The sequence below is a fragment of the Erythranthe guttata genome, chromosome 12, assembly GCF_056151865.1.
Source record: "Erythranthe guttata isolate IM_541 chromosome 12, IM_541, whole genome shotgun sequence".
Lineage (NCBI taxonomy): Eukaryota > Viridiplantae > Streptophyta > Magnoliopsida > Lamiales > Phrymaceae > Erythranthe > Erythranthe guttata.
The window spans coordinates 18455991-18480036 of record NC_142544.1 but is presented as its reverse complement, the minus strand read 5'-3'; the positions used below and the strand labels follow the sequence as shown (position 1 = coordinate 18480036).

General features: G+C 36.2%; 5 protein-coding genes across 8 annotated transcripts; 2 read left to right on the top strand and 3 right to left on the bottom strand.

Moving 5' to 3' along the window:
* The first annotated feature begins 561 nt into the window (after positions 1 to 561).
* Positions 562 to 1694, top strand: LOC105968075 (uncharacterized). Its single transcript, XM_012992687.2, is given in 3 exon segments — positions 562 to 934; positions 937 to 968; positions 1077 to 1694. Coding segments are annotated over 3 exon segments (1020 nt in total). The 3' UTR covers positions 1692 to 1694.
* On the bottom strand, positions 569 to 6296 carry LOC105968074 (F-box/LRR protein). Of its 4 annotated transcripts, none has more exons than XM_088826564.1 (8): positions 6005 to 6144; positions 4074 to 5815; positions 3440 to 3873; positions 3114 to 3275; positions 2598 to 2673; positions 2253 to 2408; positions 1974 to 2147; positions 569 to 1650 (listed from the first exon to the last, which is right to left on the bottom strand). In XM_088826564.1, exons 2-7 carry the CDS (start codon positions 5802 to 5804, stop codon positions 2010 to 2012), a joined length of 2697 nt encoding a protein of 898 aa, XP_088682690.1. In that variant the 5' UTR covers positions 5805 to 5815; positions 6005 to 6144; the 3' UTR covers positions 569 to 1650; positions 1974 to 2009. The 4 variants fall into 4 exon arrangements, with proteins under 4 accessions (XP_088682690.1, XP_088682689.1, XP_012848139.2 ...); XM_088826563.1 differs by having other exon boundaries at positions 779 to 1650; positions 4074 to 5820; positions 6005 to 6166; XM_012992685.2 differs by lacking the exon at positions 569 to 1650 and having other exon boundaries at positions 1807 to 2147; positions 4074 to 5820; positions 6005 to 6296.
* An 81-nt stretch (positions 6297 to 6377) lies between these two features.
* On the bottom strand, positions 6378 to 8446 carry LOC105968077 (MOB kinase activator-like 1A). Its single transcript, XM_088826566.1, has 7 exons — positions 8307 to 8446; positions 8088 to 8136; positions 7663 to 7771; positions 7481 to 7574; positions 7227 to 7360; positions 6818 to 6981; positions 6378 to 6728 (listed from the first exon to the last, which is right to left on the bottom strand). The coding sequence occupies exons 1-7, from the start codon at positions 8330 to 8332 to the stop codon at positions 6657 to 6659; spliced, it is 648 nt and encodes a 215-aa protein (XP_088682692.1). The 5' UTR covers positions 8333 to 8446; the 3' UTR covers positions 6378 to 6656.
* Positions 8447 to 10639: 2193 nt separating this feature from the next.
* LOC105968011 (auxin-binding protein ABP19a) lies at positions 10640 to 11620 on the bottom strand. Its single transcript, XM_012992599.2, has one exon. The coding sequence runs from the start codon at positions 11475 to 11477 to the stop codon at positions 10833 to 10835; it is 645 nt and encodes a 214-aa protein (XP_012848053.2). The 5' UTR covers positions 11478 to 11620; the 3' UTR covers positions 10640 to 10832.
* Positions 11621 to 18759: 7139 nt separating this feature from the next.
* LOC105968010 (growth-regulating factor 1) lies at positions 18760 to 23417 on the top strand. The gene is made up of 8 exons (XM_088826750.1): positions 18760 to 18951; positions 19076 to 19111; positions 19307 to 19373; positions 20619 to 20679; positions 21447 to 21986; positions 22102 to 22480; positions 22569 to 22994; positions 23170 to 23417. Coding segments are annotated over exons 5-8 (981 nt in total). The 5' UTR covers positions 18760 to 18951; positions 19076 to 19111; positions 19307 to 19373; positions 20619 to 20679; positions 21447 to 21811; the 3' UTR covers positions 23171 to 23417.
* Positions 23418 to 24046: the final 629 nt, after the last annotated feature.

Below are 24046 nucleotides of genomic sequence, written 5' to 3'. Positions count from 1 at the left end.
GTCTATTCTTTCAGACATAATTAATTTTAGATTATTCCTTAAATTAAAAGTTTGCATGTAATTGACTATAGCTGCAAACGAGTCTGCTTTTTCGGGTCGACGGAGCTTCAGCTTCTGGGAGCATTTCAATATTCTCCACAGTGAGCTCTCTCCAGTAGAACCTCGATAAATTAACAGCATCGCTTAAATAATAATTTTCTTACGGTCCCGATTCGGTAAAAACGTACTAAATTAATAGAATTTTGTCGGTCCCGACTGTATTACTTTATATAGAGGTTTAACTTTATATGAAATGGTTCATATCTTTAACAAAGTCAAGAAATTTACACAAATGCTAGAAATAGAAATCTACTAAAACCGAAAGGAAAGGCATGCAGACGTAAAACGAGTTGTAGCCAAAGTATCGATCAGCTATAGAGCCATTTGTTAACTTATTTTTTTTATCAAACAAAATTACGGACCGTTTTCAAGTGGATGGGAGCTTTTCGCCATTCAATGATGTTACATGAAAGTATAATTTCAGGGCCTGGAGTAATAACTAGCACCATGGAAGAGAGTATAATGATGAATCAACAAGCAACGAGTCTTGTGAAATTATTGTGCAAGAAATTAATGGAATCCAACAGTTTTTCGGAGGCTCTAAACATTGCTAAACGTTCTATCATCGCTGCAGCAGATTCAGGGAACCACGAAGTTGTAGAAATGATCGTAGAGGCATTCCCCAATGCTATCTATGCTTCGGTACCTCATTCCAGCAAGTCCATATTCCACGTGGCGGTTCTAAGCCGCTCTGAGAGTGTCTTTAATCTCATACAACAAATGAGTGATCATAAATACGCACACATAGACACACAAGACGAGGATGGAAACAACCTCTTGCACGCCGCAGGGAAACTGGCACCATCTCACAAACTCAACGAGATTTCTGGCGCAGCTTCCAAATGCAGCGCGAAATGCAATGGTACAAGGTAATTAACCTATTGTTCTTCATCGTATATACTTCTATTTAATTTTATGTACCATGTTATATAGTATATGAAATAAATTTTCTAGACATGGATATATTTCCCATGCAGCAAGTCGAGAAAACTATGAACCCTAGTTCGAGAAAACGAACGAACAAGCAAGGAAAATCTCCTAATATGGTTTTCACGGAGGAGCACAAGAAATTGAAAGAGGAAGGAGAGAAATGGATGAAAGACACATCAGAATCGTGCACCATTGCAGCGGCATTGATCGTTACAATAATGTTCGCAGCGGCTATTACAGTGCCAGGTGGCAACGAAAGCGACACTGGCTTCCCTGTTTTCGCCAGGGAAAAAGTGTTCCTCGTGTTTGCTATTTCCGATGCTATCTCGCTCTTCGCATCCACCACTTCTCTGTTGATGTTCTTGTCGATCCTGACCTCGCGTTACGCAGAAGAAGATTTTCTGCATGTTTTGCCGAAGAGATTAATTATTGGCCTCGGAACGCTTTTTCTTTCAATAACGTTTATGATGGTGGCTTTTAGTGCAACACTGTATTTAGTGTTTGGCCGGAAGAATGCGTGGGTGCTCATTCCGGTGGCGGCGTTAGCCTGTTTGCCGGTTACTTCGTTTGTGCTCTTGCAGTTCCCACTTCTCGCCGACTTGATTTCTTCCACATTTGGCCCTGGAATTTTTCGTAAACAAAGTAATCGTCCATTCTACTGATCAGAGGTGTTAATTTAATTAATTTTGTGTGTGTGTTTGGTTTTTAATCTTTTCTTCATGTTGTGCACTATAATGATTTGTGAACTTGATGATTTAATCTGAATAAACATTACTATTACAGTAAAGTTTTTTCATTAATTAATTGAACGAGACTAACAAAATGTCACTGTCATCAGACAAAAAATAGTCGGTGACACAGCTCGTCTGTTTTCAGTCAAAAACATTGAACAGGTAAAGCATCACAAAAACATGACATGCGTAAAAGTAATGCTCGGGTTTTACCGATTTAGAACAAAACCACCAAGATTGCGCGGGATGTCAAACTGAGATGGACGAGTACCGAAGTGGCCCTAAAAGGAAGTCCGGCACATCAATGTGTTTAAATACTGGAGTCATCTTCAATCCAATAAGTTTTACCTCTGGATTTGAATGTCCATCAAGAAATACCTTCGTGACCTGCAAAACAAACATCGGCATTTCAGGGCTTGCCCCCTTTCGAAAAATAACAACAATTCATAATTGACGATTATTAGGAGTTCACAAGATCAGCAAATAATATACCTGTGTACAGCCAAACAATTTGAGCACTTCCAGTGATGAACATGAATCGACTACCAACCCCAGTGCTTCATTGGTTAAATTGCGACACCAAGATAAATCCAAACTCCGTAAATTTCTGCAATTTCTGGCAAGCGAAAGAGCAGTATGATTTGAGACCTGCATCGAGGAGATTGAACATCAGCCTCACTCTCAGAGTATTTTTTGTGTGTAAACAATATGATGATAAATAGGATTTAGCTGTTATTGGCATGCTAAGTCTGCGGATTCATTAAAAAATATTATTTAAATTATAACTATGTATCTGATGAGTTACATTTGGACACAAAATTTATTTAACAATGTTACCTGGATAACGTTATTGAGCGACAGATCATTCAGTAATGCTCCACGAACATCAAGGTATGCAGCAATAGCTTCATCACTGTTGAAATATTAAAGAGGGAATCTCAACTGCCAATTTACAATTCTAAAGGTGCAAGTATCATGCCCCAGTTATTTCTAAAGGATCAGATCAACAAACAAAAGACCGACTTACGGTATACCAAAAACCCAATGAAGCAGACTTTAAATAACAGATTCCTCTAGTGCATGCTTTTTCTTTCCTACTGCATCAATTTTCCTTATTTCTGCCATATCTATTTTCTCAGTGGCAGGATAGTTTTCAAGTTCAGAAGGATTATTGTTAAAGCAATGCAATAACGAAGTCTTATTTTTCCTAAACAGGGCTAAGTTATACAGCTGCACTACATTCAGAGAAAAATCTTAGCATGTGTACCCGGACAAAAACAAAAACTATGCATATCCCACTTAACATTGAAAGTCAATGAAGTAGAAGTGAAAACTGATTTAATAAATGGATACCTAAATGCATTGCGACAAAATTTTAGCATCTGAATTGCTCGGCAACCATTTGCAAGGTGACCTATGGAAATGTCCGTCAATTTGCACAAATTCGACAGGTCTATTGCTCGTAATTTGGAGCAGGTATCACCAATGACTTTAATAGATGAATCAGTCAACTCACTGCAAATAGGTCAAGTCATAAGTTAATTGTTAGAAAACAAGTCTGAATAGCAGATATATATATATATATATATATATATATATATATATATATATATATATATATATATATATATATATATATATATATATATATATATATATATGATCAACCAGACACTCACATGCAATCTGCTAAGACAAGCTCCTTCATTCTGCAACCATGTATAGAGACGAATTTACTGACAAAATCATCGCAAACCGTCTGAATTCCAGCCAGTGATAAAACTTCCAAGTTCTCTAGCTTTAGCAATGCTGGTAGAATACTCATAGCATCTATTCCATGGCAATTGTCTATGTATAGTTCCCTTAAAACCAATTGCAGTGAGTTTGCCAGCGAACAAATTCCATCAGAGGTAAGCATCGGGCACTGACTAATATCAATAGATTTGAGAGAAGGTGCAGCTGAAACAAGCGTATTTAGTCCAGCATCTGAAAGACGATATGCACCCTTCAAAGATACCGTAGTCAAAGCTGGAAGGCTATTTGTTGAACGAGCCAGGGTGGCATATAAAGTATAGTCTGGCAAACAGGCTCCACCTTGATCAAATTGGAACACCTAATTTCAAAGAAAAATAACATCAGATCCTTCCAGAGACAAAAAAGGAGAAAATTTAACCATTCCAAGAATATAGAATAGAACTTAGATGAATTGATGTCTTAACTATATCAAATTAGTGCATTGTTTTAAATAACACCGAAACAGAATACATAATGAGTTTATGAAATGTGAAAATTTGGTCGAAAAAAGAATCGCACCGTCAGTTTGCTGGCATTGCAACCTTCAAATGTCTTGGTGAATAGCTCCTCGGATAACCATGAACAATCCCTTACACGGATCTCTGTTGGAGAACCATGTACAAGCAATTCAAGAAAATGACTATCCATTTTCCGATTGTCACAAAGAAACCAACAGATCTTGTGTCTCAGCACATCCGGCACAAAGTCAAGAGAACTAATTGCATCAGCATTTTTGGCAAGAATCGACAGGCACAACTCTTGCAGTGACGGAACATGCTTCTGACTATTGCGTAACTCCTGCATTTTAGGAATCCACTTTAGTTCAACAGCCCCACTTTTGTCAGTAGAAGCACCTCTTCGCTTTCCATCATTAATAATTTTTATGGCAGTGGAAAAGGGACCGGGCCAGTCTTCTAATCCATTATCTGCTTCAGGCACTGGAACTTGTATTCCACCAACAACAGGAGCATGGTTCCCAAATTCCTCGTGGGGAGAGAAATGGGCAAAACGTGATGCATTTCGCCTCGCGAAATTTCGAAACCGTTCCCTGTGAACTCTTCCAGCATCGTTCCCATTCACATCAGCCTCTCTCACCTGACTTCCAACTGGCAATGATTCATTGGCTGCTGCATGGAGAGTACCTGAGACACTACTGTCACTTACATTTTGTATAATAAGTTCTGATGTATTAGTGCCGCTAGAAGAAGCAGCCTCGACTTCTATTTTCAGTTTCCCTTTCTCTTCTTTGCTCAGTCTCCCTCTAGTCTTCACACCAGTGTCTATCCTGATGCTACCTTTGTCTTCAACTACCTCTTCTGAATCCGGACTTTTTGGTAATTTGACAGGATCACAATGTGCACCACCAGGCGATAGTCCTACTACCCCGTCTAGTTTTAAATCCACACAAACAGAACCATTAATCACAGAACCAACTTTACCTTTACCTTTCTCTGCTCCACTATATCTCCTCCCTTTCGGACTGTCATTTTCATTTTTTTCAATGCTAGCCTCCGACTTTGTGCACTTAATCTCCTCAGGAATACGACCACTCAGAGGTATATCACTTTCTTTGCTATTATCAGTTCCTTCCACGGATTTACCAGCACAGCCATTACGATCTTCCATTTCTCTCTTCACAACTTTCTTCCCTGAACGCAAGCTCAAGAACACACTCTCGACCTCCGTTCTTTCACCTGACTCATAACCCAACGACTTCACCGTACTGCAAAGTTTCCTTTTACGTCTCCCATTGTTCACAGCCTCCAACAAAGGAGTTTCCATATCATTACTTGATTCCACTTTGGCAAGACTTTCGCCATTCTCGAATTCCTCTTTGTCTGTTACCATGTCAACCCCCAATTCAAGATCCAAATCCCGTCCTTCTAAACCCATCATACCAAATTCACCAATAACAGAACTCCCTACAACTTTCTTCCTTTTCCCACTTACAGAATCGACATTTTCCAAGCAGTCACTTGCAGCCACTTTCTTCGCCAAACGCACACTTCGTCTCGGCGCGGTCCCACTCTCCGAAACCATATTACCAATGGACTCTAACCCTAATTCAGGATGCCCACACTTTTGGAACGAGGAACTTGAATTAGGGCTAGACGTAGCGCTGTTCGAAGATTGATTCAACAATTCAAAATTCTTAGCCGGCGTCGCCGGTTCAACAACCACAATTTCTGAATCTAACGGCTTTGAGGTTCTAGCAGCGATGCTTCTCCCACGGGACCTCGTTACTGTCATTATAACCCAACCTATACTGCAACAAGATATTAAAGTCGATTAACAATACAGCAGGCGGAAAAAAAAAACGTTAATTATTTCAACAACCGACACGAGACAATTTTACAAACACTTAATAGGCATGGATGCGGTTCTTCTACCCATATAGCATAGTGATATAAGAGGGGCATAGAAATGAACGGAACTACTAAACAAGTTACCAAGGCGGTTACGGTGACGGTGACGGCGACGGCGGCGGCGGCGGCTCTAGCGGCGGGAAGAGGAAAAGTCCGATTGTCTGTGTTAAAGAGTGCGTGTGTTTTTGTGTGTTTACGCGCGTGTGTGAAGCGCCGGTTGTGGTGGTCAAATAAGGAAAGAAGCTTACTCGACACGCCCTTTAGAAATGGTCGCTTCGTGTTTCCCGCCAAATATCAACTTGGGCCTCTGCTGAAGATATTTAAAGCCCATATAGCCTTTTCTTACAGGCCCATCAACATAGGCATCAGCTGTATTATATAAGAAAAAGAAATTTGGTGTATTATGTATTACTTAATATGCAGATCATTAATTAATTCCTTGTTATTATAACAAAATAAAATAAAAAAATTGATTCCTCAGTTTCGGTTTCGGTTTCGGTTCTTAATTTGTTTTGCAAATTTAACCAGGCAAATTTGGCAAGTCGGCATTCTATATTTCATCATCCGTTCGATTGTACTAGAATAATATAAAACCACACCACCGCACACGCATCGACAATGGATCAATGATAAAGATTTGTGTTTCCAGTTCCGACTACGTACGCTACTACCATACCCTATGACCTTCAAAAATCGAAGAACCAAAACAAAAACAAAAAAACGAAAACAAAAAATTCTAGCATTGTATAATAGACTCAACGATCTCGTAAAGAGGAGCGAGCTCTTCCTTGTCGATTAAGCAAAACTCCTGCATTTTACATAATATTACATTAGACGGAGATTAAGCCGAGCTTAATTAGGTGTGATGCTAATTAATATTAATACTTAGCTATTTACCCATGCAAACAGAACAAAATGCTTGAAGCAAGTGTTGAGATGGGCTTCTTCTTTTAGGCTCACAATCTTCTGGAAATGCGAGTGGTATATATGGGCGTACACACGAAACAACCGCTTCAATATGGTCTTCACCACATCCAGAAAGTTCGGTGGGAACGCCATGCCTGCATCAAATAAACGAGTCGTGAAAAAATCTGAGCTAGGCCACTACTGCATACATATACATATACAGTTAAACCACTATAAATTAATAGAGTCGGGACTAGCAAAATTCTATTAATTTAGGGAAATATTAAATTATCGAACTAATAATTTAATATGTTTTTACCGAGTCGGGGCCAGAAAAAAATATTTTTAAGAGAGGTTATTAATTTATCGAGTATTAATTTATTGAGGTTCTACTGTATACCTAATTTTTGGGGGAAAATGGACTCGTCGTCGAGCTGAGATTCGATCCAGTCCATTAAATATTCGACGTATTTTGGAGCAGATACCTCTATGGGCTTTCTTATTGTGATTCCATCTGCCCATCTGTACTCATACCTATAGAAATAAATAAACATTTTTTGCAGCTTAGGAAAATATGATCTAATTACAATTCAACCACAGGGCACTAATGCAATAAAACTGAATGAGATACGATGAAGAAACCGAAGAGCTGACTTTGGCCCTGCCGACATTATTGAGCAACTCGAAGAAGTGCAGAATTCGGTGAGAGTGCCGTAGAGAATGTTTACTTGGTTAAAAAAATCAACAGCTGGATACAGTGTAACATAACGAATGTAATTAATATTAAATACGAGAAAAAATACGGAAAGTAAAAATGAATGAGACGAGTAATTTACTGTTCACAGCCAACCACTCGTTAAGATCCTCTCCGGGGGGAAGCCTTACGGCTTCTCTTAAGTTGCCGCTTCCTAGTGTGGCGTCGATGTGCTTCTTAAGTTGTAATCCCTGCACCATTTAAAAAAAATGATTTTTACTAATTTGATTTAATAATTAAGAAAAGAAAGTACATCAAGAGATCGAATGGTTTTGTATCTATCTTTCGAGTGAAGGTGACACGAGATTAGGTATCATTAGTGTCGAAAAACAAACCATATTTTCGTTCGATAAGATATGAATCTCGGTTCAAGCTTGATTAGAATATGAAAAAATGTTCGTAAGAAAAAATTCGGGTTATTAGACTGGATTGCGAATCAAATCGGGCTTAAATACGATTTTTCAAAATCGGATAAAAAGTTCGAACAATCTGATAAAAAATGGCTACCTTGTTTCCGGATGGAGAACTCTTCTTCGGACGAAAAGTTTTGCTGTTTCTGAAATCATGGAAAAATCACGAAAAGTTCATGCATCGATGAATTGCGAAACAAAAATCGTGCTCCATTATTGAAACAAAAAAAAAATCAGAAACTTGATTACAGCATACCAAGAACAGAGGATCAAATAATCACTTATATCAAATAATCACTTTTAAATTAGTGATTACCTGGTTCCAATCCCAAAAAGACTCATGATTATGATGTCTTTGCTGTTTATCCTTACTCTGCTAATTTGCCTTTTATCACTAGTAGAAATTTTCTGGAAGGGTTTTGCATGTCTGCTTATATGGAATATATATATATATATATATATATATATATATATATAGAGAGAGAGAGAGAGAGAGAGAGAGAGAGAGAGAGAGAGAGAGAGAGCAGCCAGCCAGGTAGGGTTGTGATGGTGTTGACAGACTGGCGATGAAGAGGCGAAGTAATAGCCAAACTTCCTTTTCCTCTTCTCATATATGCTTACACACATCATCATATATCTCTCTCTCTCTCTACAGGTGTATATATATATAAATACATACAAGCAGCAGTATGTTCTTTTCCCATTTGCCATCCCACCTGGCTGATATCTGTTACCAGGCCAAGTCACCCCTGTAAATTGTTTTCATCAATATATAAAGATAGAAATTCCATTTCTTAAATCTTAATCTATATATTTGGATTATAAATCTTAATCTGCAATATTTAAAAAAACTAATATTATATATAATATGAATAATACTACATTATTAAATTTTACTTTGTACTATATTTTCTTATTATATATTAAATTGATTATTTTTCTCAATTTTTAAATAATATTCGTGTATCTCACGGGAAAAAAATACTATGATATGTTTTATAATTTAATTTAATTAGAATTAGTCAAATTATATGTTAGTGGGTAGTTTTTTATTAGTGGGCATAAATTAAATTAGTGGGTTAGTGTGGTTAAGGGGTTAGTGGGGTGGTAGTTAATTATTATTTATGAGTATTATAAATAGGGTAATTAGAATGTAACGTATTATGAAGTTTAAGAATCAATTAATCTCCCTTTGTCTTCTCTTAATTCTCCTCTCTAATTCTTCTTCTAATTCTCCTCCTAATTCATATCTCTCGATTTCTTCTTAATTCTCGAACTATGTTTCTTTACTCAAATTACCACGTAACATACTATTAATAATAATAATAATAACAAAAACAGGGAGGAGAAAATTTCAATGATTAGTATGTAATTATTCTTCAAACATGTCGCCGCATAATAGAATTGCCTTTATCATTGGACAATGAGTCATCCCAAAAAAAATACTAATAAAAGAAATAATGGTGGCTTTAATTAGTTTCCATGATTAGACGATGTAATTAACAACCATAATACACAATTAGTAATATATAATATATATATATATAGAGAGAGGTACATATCTGGATTCTTTACGATATTTCATGTTATTTGGTAGGGTCTTAAAAAACTATTATATTGCAGTTAGGTGTCTAGTGTAAAGGTGAATGTGTGACAGAGGATCGAGGCTTCAATTTTAGCCACAAGAGAGAGAGAGAGAGAGAGAGAGAACTAAATTCATCATCAATTCTCAATGCTAACCTTATTTTCTTCGTATGTCAATGACAAGATTGCCCAACAAAATCAAGAAAATGAATAGATATTTAAGGACTTTTTTTATTGACAAGAATGCCTTCTGAAGAATGTATTACATGAACTAATTATTATGTAAGTTATAAATATTTTATATATCTTAATATACGTTCAATTTCAATTTAGAACGCTTTCAAAATGGGAGAGAAGAAAGATGGGAAAAATACAGTTTTCATCCCTCAAGTTTGCAACGATATTTGGTCTCCTATGTTCACAAAAAACACATTTGCTCCCTTATGTTTCAAAAATTCAATATTTTTAGTCATTTATGTCAATTTTCTGTTAAAACTAACGGAATCAAGCGTGTTCCCATCAATGGCTTAACTGGCATACTAACTGTAAATTGACTGAAATAACAAAAAATGTTAAATTATTGAAACGTAAGAGACCAAATGTGTTTTGTGAACATACGGGACAAAAATGTGAAACAGATGCAAACTTGGGGGATGAAAAATGTAATTTACCCGAAGAAAAATCATAAAGTAAGGTTTGCCTCGAGTGGACGATTTGGATCAGTCGGTGAAATTAAATGGCAAGAATCGAAGATTTAGAGTTTTCGAAGGATTTGATTGAATAAGCGGGCCCATTGTGCTGTCGGGCCGTCTCATAACAACAATTAATGAGCTGAATTAAAATTAATTCATTGGGCCAAAAATTCAACAAGGCCCAACACAATTTCGAAGAAGATAAGGCAACCCCAATCGGGCAAAATTGTGCCCATCCATTCACATTTCACAGTACCGAACAATATAAAGATGGGCCCACTTATTACAAAAGAAATGAGAGAGAGAGAGAGAGAGAGAGAGAGAGAGAGAGAGAGAGAGAGAGAGAGAGAGAGAGAGAGAGAGAGAGAGAGAGTTGAGAAAAGGAATGCAATAATTATTACAAAAACAACATTTGACAAAGACTAGAAAACGGTCGGGAAAAAAAAAAAGGTCCAATTAAGGCTACATTAACGAAATGTTGCCTCTCTAACAGAACATTAATAAATCAACAAACAAATCAAACATAAAAATCATTATTGAAAATGATGAAATAATTAATTAATTAATTAATTAGTGCCACCAAGCACACCCTTGAGCTTCTTGATCTGGGCCACGTCGAGGAAAGTAGTCTTGGCCACCAACTCGGTCGGGAAATCGTTCTGGAAGAGGGCAAAATCGGTAATCTGCAGACCGGGGTTCTGGCTGCTGAAGCTGACGAACGCCTGCGCCGGAGTACCCTTGCCGGAGTTGATCTGGAAATGCAGCAGACCCTGGGGGAAGACCATGACGTCACCCTTGTTCAGGGTCTTGATGTACACCTTGTTCTCGAACGAGGATATCAGGCCGGCGGTAATGGTCCCCTGGATGACGACCAGAATCTCCGACCCGGCGGGGTGGGTGTGGAGGGGGATGACGCCGCCGGGCGCCAGGTCGAGGCGGGCGATGGACAGGCCGAGCCCGTTCACGCCGGGGAACTGGCCGTCGAAAGCAGGGGTGACGGCGGCGCTGATGATGTTCTTGGTGTTGCCGGCGGCGGCGAGGCCGTGGAAGAAGAAGTCGTTCTCGGTGACGGAGGAGGATTTCTTGCAGGGGTAGCCGGCCGGGCCGGCGGGGTGGGTGAGGTCCGCGATGCAGAAGTCCTGGACGAGGGCGTCGGAGGAGGCGGCGGCCAGAAGGACGAGGGAGAAGATGATGAGATACTGAAGAGACATTGTTGTTGTAACTCTAATTACTTTCTCTCTCTAGAATTTTGGGTTTGTGGGTGGAGTTTGTTGATAGGGTTTTTGAGGCAGTTAAATAGAGTGATATTTCTCTTGCTCTATCTCTCATGCATGCATGGTGGGTGTGGTATGTGTGTATGGGGTAGTGGCCTAGAGAAAGGACATATTTTCTGGCTGGCTGTCACGTGCAGCACCTCATTTCACCGCAAGCAAACAAATACACTCTTTTTTCGTCTTCAGAAATTAAGAGATTAGAATTAATTTACGAGTAAACCCAAATTCTCGTATAATAGTTTGCAAATCATATATATGAGAGACGTAAGCTAACGACCGTTGCCATCAGATTTGAATTTGGATCAATTGGCATTTGCTTCGACCGTTAGATCATTCATTATATTGTGGGACGACGACCCGACTAGCATATACTTAATAATAATGGAAGTCAAATGTGCAGCTCTCAATCAGCATCTTATTGGAATAAAACTCGGATTTTTGTTTGGTCTATGTTGAATGTTGATGTTACATAATTAATACAAACGTCTATAAATAACTAAATAAAGAATACGTAGATAAATCGATAATATATATATACCCAATGTGAATTTTATTGAAATAATTTCCAAGCTCAATTTTGCCAAATGTAACGGTAATATTATATTACTAATTACCCAATACGAACCCCTTTTTCATCAACTGTATAATATATGGAAAGCAAATACCACACTTATATATATATGTTGGGAAAATTGGTTAAAAATTGAGTCATGAACAATTTTTTATCAATGTTATTGTACGGTCTAATTGAGTATATAAATGAATTTTGGATTAGAACCAATTTTGTGGTGAATGAAAAAAATACTAGTCCAAAATATAAGGAAAGTGGGATTTGAGTTATCCCACATTGGAAAAGTAGAGAAGTACTGAGCTGTATATATATCAAAATATTGGGACGGGCCAAAAACATTAGGTCATGGGTTTTTAACCCATTGGGCCCTTATTACTCGAAGCCCATCTCGATTGGTCTGATTGGTCTGAATTGGTGCGGCCGAACCAATGCAAACCATTCGGCTCAACTCGAAATGGTGCAACCACTCCCAATTGGCTCAACTCGAAATGGTGCAACCATTCAAAACAAAAGGTACCTTTTTGCTCCAAAGGACACTACTTTTCGAACCTTATAAATAGACCCTAACTTTCCCAAAATTCCTCACTTCAATCCAAAAATAAGCCTACTGCATATTAGGCCTACCCTTCACAGATTCTCTCGAAAAGTTCTACACAAAGTACAGTTCGTCGTACTTGGGATTTGGAGTGCTCCTATTCCAAGTTTAGCCGTTGTATCTTGGGAGACGATTTCCATTTAATCCGTTAGCACCGTTGCGGGGAAATTTCGTCTTAAGGACAGAGTCAACTCGCCTCGGCTAATCTTTCCGTATTTTCACTAATTAATTTGTTCAACCAATTTACTAAATTCACTACCCGTTTTATGTATCAGGAACAACAATCTTAAGACGAAATCTTTGTGATTTAGTAAATTGTGTTTTCTGCACACGTTGGTAAACGAGATGGAGAAGAAGATAGTCTGCCAAAAATCAAGAAGTTACAAAATACAATTGGAGAAAGTTCATTTTCGGACAGAACATGAAGTCCACATTCTTGCCCATTTTCGAAGGTGTTAAAGTCCGAATATGACAAATTAACATTTCACAAAAGTTGTAGATAATCAAGTTAGCTTTCCAGAACATGTTAAATCGTCACAATCGGAGATCGTACGAGGAAGTTATGATGAAAACACGAAAGGGTGGCAGAACTGCCAATGCACCTTTTCATAAGAAATTACAACCGTTCGTGACCAATGCAACTCGTCGCATATTAACGCATCACCAATGTCCAATGCACGATTTTTGATGAAAGAAGACTGAATCGAAGATCAATAATGAGGTTTTATATTATTTTTGATTCATGAATATTATTTAATATTTTTTTCTAGTTCCATTGTAGGTGCAAATTTACAGCACTCCTATTCCGACTTCGAGGCTTATTTTGATCATGATCCAGTCCGAATCTCAGAAAACGTAAAAAATAAAAGTTGTAGAAAAGTTTGTTGGCTGTTCGGATCATATTGAATCAACAAAATCGAACTTGGGACGGAAGAGATATGAATAAATCATTCAGCATTGCCATAATATTGACACGATTTGGTGCTACCCACAAAATTTTGAATTGACAAACATATAATTTATCGGGTACGCTTTTTAATTATAAGATATCTATTTGTGAAATATATTGATAATGCTATATGATATAATGGTGGATTATTGCATGATAGTTTAATTTTCTATGTGGAAGCATGGTAAACCATATACAATATATATGCTTAATGAATATTCATTATGTTTGTGTATGTACATTGACAATAGAAATATTTTTATCCTAAATAAAATAAAGTGATAGCGTATGTGCTAATTATTTGAATAAGTTTATCATAAACCGCATGATAAGTGCTATACTAATGACATTTCTCATGAAAATGCAATATTTATTTGCATAAATTGCTTATAGTTTGATATGAGATTAACTTTCTCCCAATTTGATGTGGAACTGTCCGGTTGATTGATTTTCGAATATGTGAGTACGTGATCTTATTAACGTTTTTATTATTGTCATGATCGATTAGACTTGTCTCGTATATAGTATGAGTTACTTAGTAAGAGGAATATTATTATACATATTATTACTTGCTTAAGCCATACTAATTCCTTAGAATTGTGTTATTGCATTGACATGCATTGATCACGTGCTATAGAATTTTTATCAATTCATTATGTTGGACATGAATTTATTTATGCCATGAAATATTATGTTCAAATTTGATGTTATTATATACTCGTGTGTATACTATGTATATGTTGATATAATATGCTTGATATATTGTTTCTTTCTATGATCAACTAGTATGAAAGACGTGCTCACATGTCAAATATTATGTTCATTATAATATTGATGTACATATGTTTTATATATGAATCATACTACGGTTTAATTAAAAGCATGATTTGAAAGAAATAGAAGCTCAATTCATGAGAGCACATGAGTAGTTCTTGTCTCAAGAACATAAGAGAAGATCGAATTGTTGGTTCGATTTGATTTTTTGATATCACATTTACAAGGTGATGATCTACAATGTGAATGGATGAGATCGGATTTTGATTTTCAAACATCCGAAATAATTGTAAACAACAATGAATGCTTTGTTGAAATAAAATTCGAGCAGTTTACTTAAGAGCTCGTTTTGTAGAATTAAATCGTTGAATTTGGCTGAATTTTGAACGGCATGTTTAGGACATACAATCCTAAATTATGAATGATTAAGATTAGGATTTATATATTCTAAATTAAATATTGAATAGTGGATATCAATCACCATTTGAAGAGATTAATATTCTCTTGTTTGTTGACAAGACTTAAGTATCTTGACGAGTTTTTTCTTTTGAGGAAAATAAAGAAATCTTATTATTTTATTTGTTGACAAGATTTAAGTATCTTGAGAAGTTTCCTTTTATCTTTTTGTGCTTTCTTGAGAGAAAGAAATACAATTCTTTGTAATTAAATCATATTGGTGATCCAATATATTTCTCTAACTAAAGAAGAAATGTATTTTGTTACATTTTATATCCTTATTAATAAAATAAAAATAAGGATTTCAAAGCATTTAAATGCTATGTGAATGAAAGTTGGAAAGTGCCAACTTTGACAAATGAATTAAAAATGAGAACCAAAACTTTTGGAAAAAGTTTATGGATATTATATTGATAAATTCTAGAATACATACTCTAGAATTTGTGGGGGAAATTGGATATCCCGAGCTACCACGTTAATATTTAGAAATGTGGGGGTCTTTAGGCCCTAACCACATAAATTAAATATTCCGACCTAACCACATTAATATTTAGAAATGTGGGGGTGTTTAGGCAAAGGTAAAAAAAAAATACCTAAGTTAATATACAATGCCTAGTATAGTTAAGTGGATAAAATACTTAAGCATATTCATTGAATATGCAAATAATGATTGTGCATAAGATAGTCATTCTTGATGCAAATTACATTATATTTTTCTTGTAAAGTAAGAAAATAAATAAGTTATGCACAAGAGAACTTATAAATGTGTAAGTGGTAAATCATAAGTGATGAACAACCAAGTTAAAATATGTGAGAGTGGTAAATCATCAAAGTGATGAACAACCAAGATACAACAAGATGACAAATAAAATCAATATGTTTGATTTTGATTTGATTTTATAACTTATGAGTTATAAAATGAACAAAGGACAATTATTGAAATATTGTCTACATTGGAAGGATGTACGTTGAAGTTAGTTTGTCTTCTTCCAAGTAGTAAACCATTAAGGTTTAAATGGACTATTCAAAAGAAGAATTAAAAGTGTGGTCCAATAAAGCTAAATTAAATAGCTATGGAAATATTCTAAAGTAATATTTGACAAAATTGTGTTAGTAATTCTCGTAATAACGAGTGTGGCCAGTGTGTTTATATTAAAAGCACATGGAAGTATATGTCTATAGACGACATTATAATAGTGATCATGATACTATTTTGAACGTTGAGAAAATATTGGAAAAGTAAAAATAAAATTTTTGATGTCAAAAGACGAGGGTCTAGACGATGTAATCTTATAGATTAAAATCACTAAGACAAAGATAGTCATATTGAAAGTCTCATGTTGAGACACTACTAGAAAAATTGATCTAGTTATCTAAAGACCAAGGGTTTACCTTGCCAAAAATAATGATGAACAATGGTTCAATTACAAATATTTTTGGATAGTTTGGCATAATGAATTGCAAACTAGTAAATATGTAATTCCAAAATAAATAATCACTCAATGATATTATAAGGGTTCTTAGGTAATCTAAGTATCGCCTTTAAATGGATTACATTAAAGAAAATATCCAATTGTATTAGGAAAGTACATTGGATGTATGAGTCCACTAAGATTATGTATCTTGGAAATCCTCAAACAAAATTGAATAGCTCGATTCATGGACGAATTCGAATGTATAACTTCAGATAAGGTTAGAAAATAAGTTGAATAAACTTCATAAAATTATTGGAGGATGTTCCGTGTTGGACTAAGTTGATGTCTACAATTATGAATAAACTATGATAACCAATCGGTTACGTTAAGGGCACAAACGACATGTATAATGGCAAGTATCGATACACTCGTACACATAAGACCATTAGGCAATTGATCTCAAAAGAAATAATATAACATTGATTATGAAAATCAATGGTTAATAGCGGATCCGCGACTAAAAGTCAACTAAAGAGATCAAACATATTGCCTGTCTAGGGGAGTGAGATTAAAACCCATAAATTAAGGACAATCTTGGTGGTAACCCAACCATGCTGACTGGAGATCCCAAGAACTGGTTCAAAAGGGACAACTAAGCTAAGAAAGTTCAGTGATGCACTAAGGAGTATATATTCCTATGGAATAATATATTTCCAACTCATTCCCGTGATAGACATTAGTGCTGCCTGCAGAGAGGGTAAAGGATAAGCGAAAGCTTTTAATGATTCCAAAACCTTATAACAAAAGGTGAGGTATTGGCAGGATACCTTTAATAGGAGATCACCTATGTAAGTGTATGAAGTGAGGGCCGCTTCAAAAACTTGACAAACACTTATGAATCCAAGATGTGTGTTCATGGCCAAAACGGACACAATCATGAGAACTAAGGAAATGTGAGAATAGTATTGTGTGGGTTGCATTGTCTTGGTTTACACGAACGGCTGACAGTTCAAGACATCGCGTTCACTACTCAGCCTAGTAAATCCGATGTAACTCCACTACGGAAGGTTCAAAGCTATATGCTACCTATCCCGATGCAATACTATTCGCGGGAACTCTAGAGAGAATCGACGCCCTCGTTTTCATTCATGTGGGGGATTGTTGGGAAAATTGGTTAAAAATTGAGTCATGAACAATTTTTTATCAATGTTATTGTACGGTCTAATTGAGTATATAAATGAATTTTGGATTAGAACCAATTTTGTGGTGAATGAAAAAAATACTAGTCCAAAATATAAGGAAAGTGGGATTTGAGTTATCCCACATTGGAAAAGTAGAGAAGTACTGAGCTGTATATATATCAAAATATTGGGACGGGCCAAAAACATTAGGTCATGGGTTTTTAACCCATTGGGCCCTTATTACTCGAAGCCCATCTCGATTGGTCTGATTGGTCTGAATTGGTGCGGCCGAACCAATGCAAACCATTCGGCTCAACTCGAAATGGTGCAACCACTCCCAATTGGCTCAACTCGAAATGGTGCAACCATTCAAAACAAAAGGTACCTTTTTGCTCCAAAGGACACTACTTTTCGAACCTTATAAATAGACCCTAACTTTCCCAAAATTCCTCACTTCAATCCAAAAATAAGCCTACTGCATATTAGGCCTACCCTTCACAGATTCTCTCGAAAAGTTCTACACAAAGTACAGTTCGTCGTACTTGGGATTTGGAGTGCTCCTATTCCAAGTTTAGCCGTTGTATCTTGGGAGACGATTTCCATTTAATCCGTTAGCACCGTTGCGGGGAAATTTCGTCTTAAGGACAGAGTCAACTCGCCTCGGCTAATCTTTCCGTATTTTCACTAATTAATTTGTTCAACCAATTTACTAAATTCACTACCCGTTTTATGTATCGGGAGAGAGGCTGCCGGTGAGATGCTTGTGGTGGCAGTGGGTTTCTTCTGCTCAATATTTGATTTGGAAGAAGGTGTGCTTACTAGGGTTGTACTCAAAGGTACAACCCGATAATGCAAACATATTTTAAGGACAAAACGGTAAATGCACACATATACTAACGGTGTTAAGTTTTTGACAGTTGACTGAAAATAGCAGGGGTCATTTCGTTACGTTTCGTAGTTCAAGGGGGTGTTTGTGACAACCCCTATAGTTCAGGGGTCCAAACTGTACTTTCCCCTAATTTATATTAAGAAAATAAAAAAATTACAAATATTGGAAAAAAATGAAATTACAAAATTAGATGAAGTGGGCTTGTAAGATAAATAAAGATACGAAAAAGGCCTTTGATTCTTATATTATTCACCATTTAGAAGTAGTACATAAAGTTGGGGCGCAGGCCCAACTAAAGCCCAATCCGACAACTAATATTCATCTATATAAATTTCTCACTCTCTATATATATATATATACTTTTTTTCACGGTTCGAATTTCGAATTTCGAACCAAAAGCAAAGTACACACGAAAACGGGAAACAGGTGCCCTAGAGAAGCTGAAGATGGCGTCAGCAGATACCGGCGTGAATATGGTCCCCGCCGGCGAGGGATCCTCCGGTAACGTTCCTTCCAGCACTAACCGGACGCCGTCGATTCGAGATCAGGGAAGTGGAACGCCGTAGCTCTCGGGGACTGGGGTATGCAATCGATCCCAATCTTACCTCTAATTCGTTCTATTATGTATAATTCAAATCTCCTTGTACAAATTTGTGTTCTAATTCCTTGGAGTGCTCGAAACCTAAAATCTGTTTTTTTATGCAGATTGTGCTATTTGCAGGAATCGTATCATGGATCTGTGTGAGTCTAATATTTCCATTTCATCTTCTATATATATATATATATATATATATATATATATATATATATATATATATATGTGTGTGTGTGTGTGTGTGTGTGTGTGTGTGTGTGTGTGTGTGTGTGTTTGTGTATTTGTTCAATAAGTTTTTTTGTTTGCAATATTGGGTTAATTTTTGTGATAATTGTAATTAGGCATTGAGTGTCAACTGTCAAGCTAAGCAAGCCAGGGCTACAAGCGAAGAGTGTAAACTTGCCTCGGGTATGTTGCGCTGATTTATTTCAATGTTTCCGTTCGTCTATTACGTGTTATGTCTTTGTTGCGATGTGATTTAATATGTTGATAAAGAAGCAGGATTATTACTTCCAGCTGTAGTATACATAGTTATATTATATGTTGTTTGATTATCACTTTGCTTATATAGTTATATGTTGGATCATATGTGTTTTTAAAGGTGTTCGTCTAGATTATTTGTCTGTTTGACAGTCGATAAACTTGTCTCTGTACTTTATTAGATCTACGTTTTCAACCCTGTCTTAAGATGTGATTGCCTCGTCTTGAATTTTAACAACTGTTCATAATACAACTACTGCTAAAATTTGCATTATGCAGAATATTTCTTGTCCGTTTCGTTAGTTTTACCTATCTAAAGATTACTAGTTAAGCTTCCTTTTCTGATACTATCCAAATAAGCTTATAAGTGGTGTGTACTTTTTTCTTGAATGATGATGTGCATGCCGAAGGGATATCCGATTAGCAAGATTGCCAGCTTACTCTTTATAAGTTTGGGTGTTTCTTTCTTTCTATTTATTTGTTATTCGGGTGGACATGTACTAGGTAAATATATTCTGCAGAAAGATGCCATGCCAATCAAATACATAAATGTAGACTAGGTAATAAATCCGTGTTGTTTTGTCCATGAAAAGTGCATGTAAATCTCTTGACCTTTATTTTAGGTAGCCATTAAAAGATCGTCCACCTTGATGAATGTGGAATCGTGGAACTTCAATTACTGGAAAACTGAATAAAACCACTTTTGTTGATGCCAAATCTTTCATGCCATCACTCCTAAGACTAAAATGGTGCCGTTTATTGCATTATGACTTGCAAGAAAAAATAATATTAGCGACAATTATAATAATGTACAAATTTTCATTATGTATTAAGTTACAATAACCATTGTTTTGCCACGATGATTACTCTCTTAAACTGAATAATGAAAGTGACTAGTATTTAAGCTGTGACGGCATATAGTAGTGTTTCATTTGTCAAGAGTGATTTAGTGACATATCTATACTAACAAATCGACGTCGGAATTCCATCTGAGGTAATTTCAAAAACTAACGGTAGGAATAACGATGCAAAGTGTTAAAAAAAACCACGTTTAGGACCAACTTTGTAACTTATACTTGTTTAGGGACGGTTATGTATAACGATGAAGGATGTATAATTATCTCTATTTTTCCCTACTCTTAACAATTTCACGTCTCTTCAACATTTTCTCAGGTTCTCTTTGGATCTTAATGCTCATGCAAGGAAGAGGCAACCAAGGACCTCTCGTGTAAAGGTAAGAATTCAGACAAATTGAACATCATTTTCAACTACACATTAGTTAGAAATGTTGTATGAACAAGTTGAACTAGTTGAGTTGTTCAATAAATAAGGTTGGGTGTAGAACGTTTGATTTTAATTGAAGCCAAATCGTTGACATAAATGAATTTGAAATTTTCATTTGACTGGACTGAAAATTTATTGTTGGGGAAGTAATTATTTCATTTAAGGTAAATGAGAAGTAGCTATTCTCACACAAGTGAAAGAAGTTAATGAATGAATGACGTTGTGGCAGAGTAGCTCTGGTAATGAATGTTGTGCTTTCTACATCCCCAACAAATAATGTTATTGCAATTAACATTATTGCTGATATTATTTCATCATATATATGTATATATATGTGTGTGTGTGTGTGTAGATATATGTGTGTAGAGAGAGAGAGAGAGAGAGAGAGAGAGAGAGAGAGAGAGAGAGAGAGAGAGAGAAGGGTCTGGTATTATTCAGGTAAATGAAAAGCAGTAGCCCAAATAAAGAAAGGCCCCCAAATGAGAGTGGGCTGGGTTTGCAGTTTAGTGGTAAAAGTAACAATGGAGGAAAAGTATGTAAAAGGTGGGTCTGTGTCATTTAATAGTACTATTCAAATGGTTGAGGATGCATAGTAAATAAATATAATTTAATTTAATCTAAATTAAATAAAAAAAAAAAAGTTAAAATCACTTGTTTCTTTATATATTTTCTAATACTGGGTCTTCTTTAGTTTATGGATTTCCGTATTATTGTCAGAGACAAGAGCTCTGCCATAAAGGCTGAAGTTGCAGCAGATGCTCACAGAACTTGTGCAGTAGTCATAATAATATATGCACAGTGCACACGCAGAAGAGAGAGAAAGACACAACTCTGTTCTCTGTGTGTGTGTGTGTATATATATACATAGATGATATTTGTGTAATAACGATGGGGAAAAAGAAAGAAAGAGGTGGCAGCGATGTGATGAGAACCATTAGTTTTATCCACGTACAGAAGAAGATTCTGCTACACCAATGGTTGCTCTGAAATAAATATACCTACTCTGCTCAAAACCATTTACTCTCCAAATACCAAATACTCTCTCTCTCTCTCTCTCATCTCTCTCTCTCTCTCTAAAGAATATGTTCCCATTCACAACATCACAGTGGCAAGAACTTGAACACCAAGCACTTGTGTTCAAGTACATGATTTCTGGACTTCAAATCCCACAAGATCTCCTCTTCACCATCACAACTAGCTTCCACTCTTCTCTCTCCTCAAAGCTCCTCCACCACCCTCCTCCTCCTCAACACATGAGTACTCTCTCTCTTTCTCTCTCTACATCCCTCTCTCTCTCTCTATATATATATATATATATGTGTGTGTGTAGCTCATTTTATTTTCTATCTGTGTGTGTATTTTGTTTTTGCAGTAGGATGGAATGGATACCAATACGAACAACAGATGGGATACGGTCATCGAAAAATAGACCCGGAACCGGGGAGGTGTAGAAGAACAGATGGGAAGAAATGGAGATGCTCTAAGGAAGCTTATCCAGATTCCAAGTACTGTGAGAGACACATGCACAGAGGCAGAAACCGTTCAAGAAAGCCTGTGGAAAACATCACTCTCTCCTCAAAACCACCCACTAATATTAATAATAATAATAACAATACTGCTATTCCCACTACCAACAACTACTCTTCTTCTTCTTCTGCTGCTCAATCCCATTTTCTTTATCCCCATAATACCCCTTCCTCATCCTCCAGACCTGGTGCCACCAAGTTTTTCATGGAGTCCAATCCTTACAGGTTCCCACTTATATAATACATATATTATTTAAACTAGTGCTTGATTAATTTTATGTTTTTGTTGCTGACGAAAATTGTGTAAATGCAGGAACCGAAATGGACGAGAAACAGACGAGCACCCGTTTTTCTCGTCGGGGATTAATTCTTCTTCTAATGGTGTGAATGAATCTGCTTCTTGGCAACTGTCACAAATGAAACAGAGCAATGCTTATAATTCTTCTGGTCTCGAAAGTTGGCAACAGCAGCTACAAAGTCTTACAAGGCAACAAAACCACTATGATCACTGTAATAATAATAATAATAACTACAGTAGCTGTAATAATCATATGCGGCGGCCGTTGAGCAACGACGACAGGGATGAAGAAGATAATCATCAGCCCAAGAAAGTGATGCATCATTTTCTTGATTCTTGGCCTGATTCCGAGCATCATCAACTGTCCAACAACAACAAGACTCACCTCTCGACATCATCGGTACCGAACTCTCTACACGACTTCTTCATGACTGAAAAATGGTGAGCATAACTGAATATATATATATATATATATATATATATATATATATATATATATATATATATATATATATATATATATATATATATATATATATATATAGATCAATATACCATATACACATGCACTTGTTCATCATACTAACATACATGCCACATTTTCCTTTTCTTTCAGAAAAATCAAAAGAGCTGCAGAGTAAGTACTTTGGTGGGACAATGGTTATCTGTTTGACTGTTCTTTCTTCTGTTTGTGTGTGTGTGTGGGGGGTAGTAAGTAGTAACTGAGGAATCACTATGCATTTTTATTTAGTTATTATAATTATTTTTGTTTTCTGCAATATATAATATAATGTATTGAATTGTGCTATTTTACTGGTACTGGTATTTAATTTTGTTTGAAGGCAACTGCCAAATTTTGGCACATGATGATGTGTGTGCTTTTCTTTTTCTGTTTTACTTGAGAGGATAGATGCTCTCTACCTTTTTTGACTGAAATACTGGCTCTTTCTGTCATGACTTTCAAACCACTGATTTATGGCCTTTTCCCTAACAGTAAAACCTGTGGCGCAACTACAGTAAACTCTTTTGGCCTTTTGCACCACACCCTCACCACTATTCAACAAGCCCATTTAATTATGCTGCTAAATATTGCAATTTTTCTTATAAATGTTTTCCAAAGTACTGTCAGCTATTCCATAATGGACTGGTTACCGGTTGTGTTCGAAATGGTAATGGGTCGGGTTTGACCCGGGAAAGATAGATCCATACACAGTTATATTATTATTAACTGAAACCAGTAAAAAAAAAAAGGAATGTGTGAATAATGTAGATTTATGGGGATGCTGTTTCTTAGAAAGAAGAAAGATGCTCTGTTCTATTTCACTTCATTTTTTTACATGGCCCTTTCTGTTTTTTCAGACTCTTTTTGCAGGCTTTTTACACACACACACTTGTAAATCTGCATCTCCCAAATTATTATAATTGAAGTAATATGATTTTTCTTGACAATTAAAATGCTAGTTAAACAATTTCTTGAGTACTAATCAAATCCG

Excerpts from the sequence above, each read along its gene's own strand:
- LOC105968074 (XM_012992685.2), bottom strand. The coding sequence starts at position 5,804 with ATGACAGTAACGAGGTCCCGTGGGAGAAGCATCGCTGCTAGAACCTCA. Across the intron at positions 3,874-4,073 it reads GCAATGCCAGCAAACTGACG|GTGTTCCAATTTGATCAAGG; the intron begins GTGCGATTCTTT and ends CTTTGAAATTAG. Across the intron at positions 2,674-3,113 it reads TTTTGTCGCAATGCATTTAG|TGATGAAGCTATTGCTGCAT; the intron begins GTATCCATTTAT and ends ATATTTCAACAG.
- LOC105968077 (XM_088826566.1), bottom strand. The coding sequence starts at position 8,332 with ATGAGTCTTTTTGGGATTGGAACCAG. Across the intron at positions 6,982-7,226 it reads CATTTTCCCCCAAAAATTAG|GCATGGCGTTCCCACCGAAC; the intron begins GTATACAGTAGA and ends TATTTGATGCAG. Across the intron at positions 6,729-6,817 it reads ATTTTGTTCTGTTTGCATGG|GAGTTTTGCTTAATCGACAA; the intron begins GTAAATAGCTAA and ends TGTAAAATGCAG.
- LOC105968011 (XM_012992599.2), bottom strand. The coding sequence starts at position 11,477 with ATGTCTCTTCAGTATCTCATCATCTTCTCCCTCGTCCTTCTGGCCGCC.
- LOC105968010 (XM_088826750.1), top strand. The coding sequence starts at position 21,812 with ATGTTCCCATTCACAACATCACAGTGGCAAGAACTTGAACACCAAGCA. Across the intron at positions 21,987-22,101 it reads TCCTCCTCCTCAACACATGA|TAGGATGGAATGGATACCAA; the intron begins GTACTCTCTCTC and ends TTGTTTTTGCAG. Across the intron at positions 22,481-22,568 it reads ATGGAGTCCAATCCTTACAG|GAACCGAAATGGACGAGAAA; the intron begins GTTCCCACTTAT and ends GTGTAAATGCAG.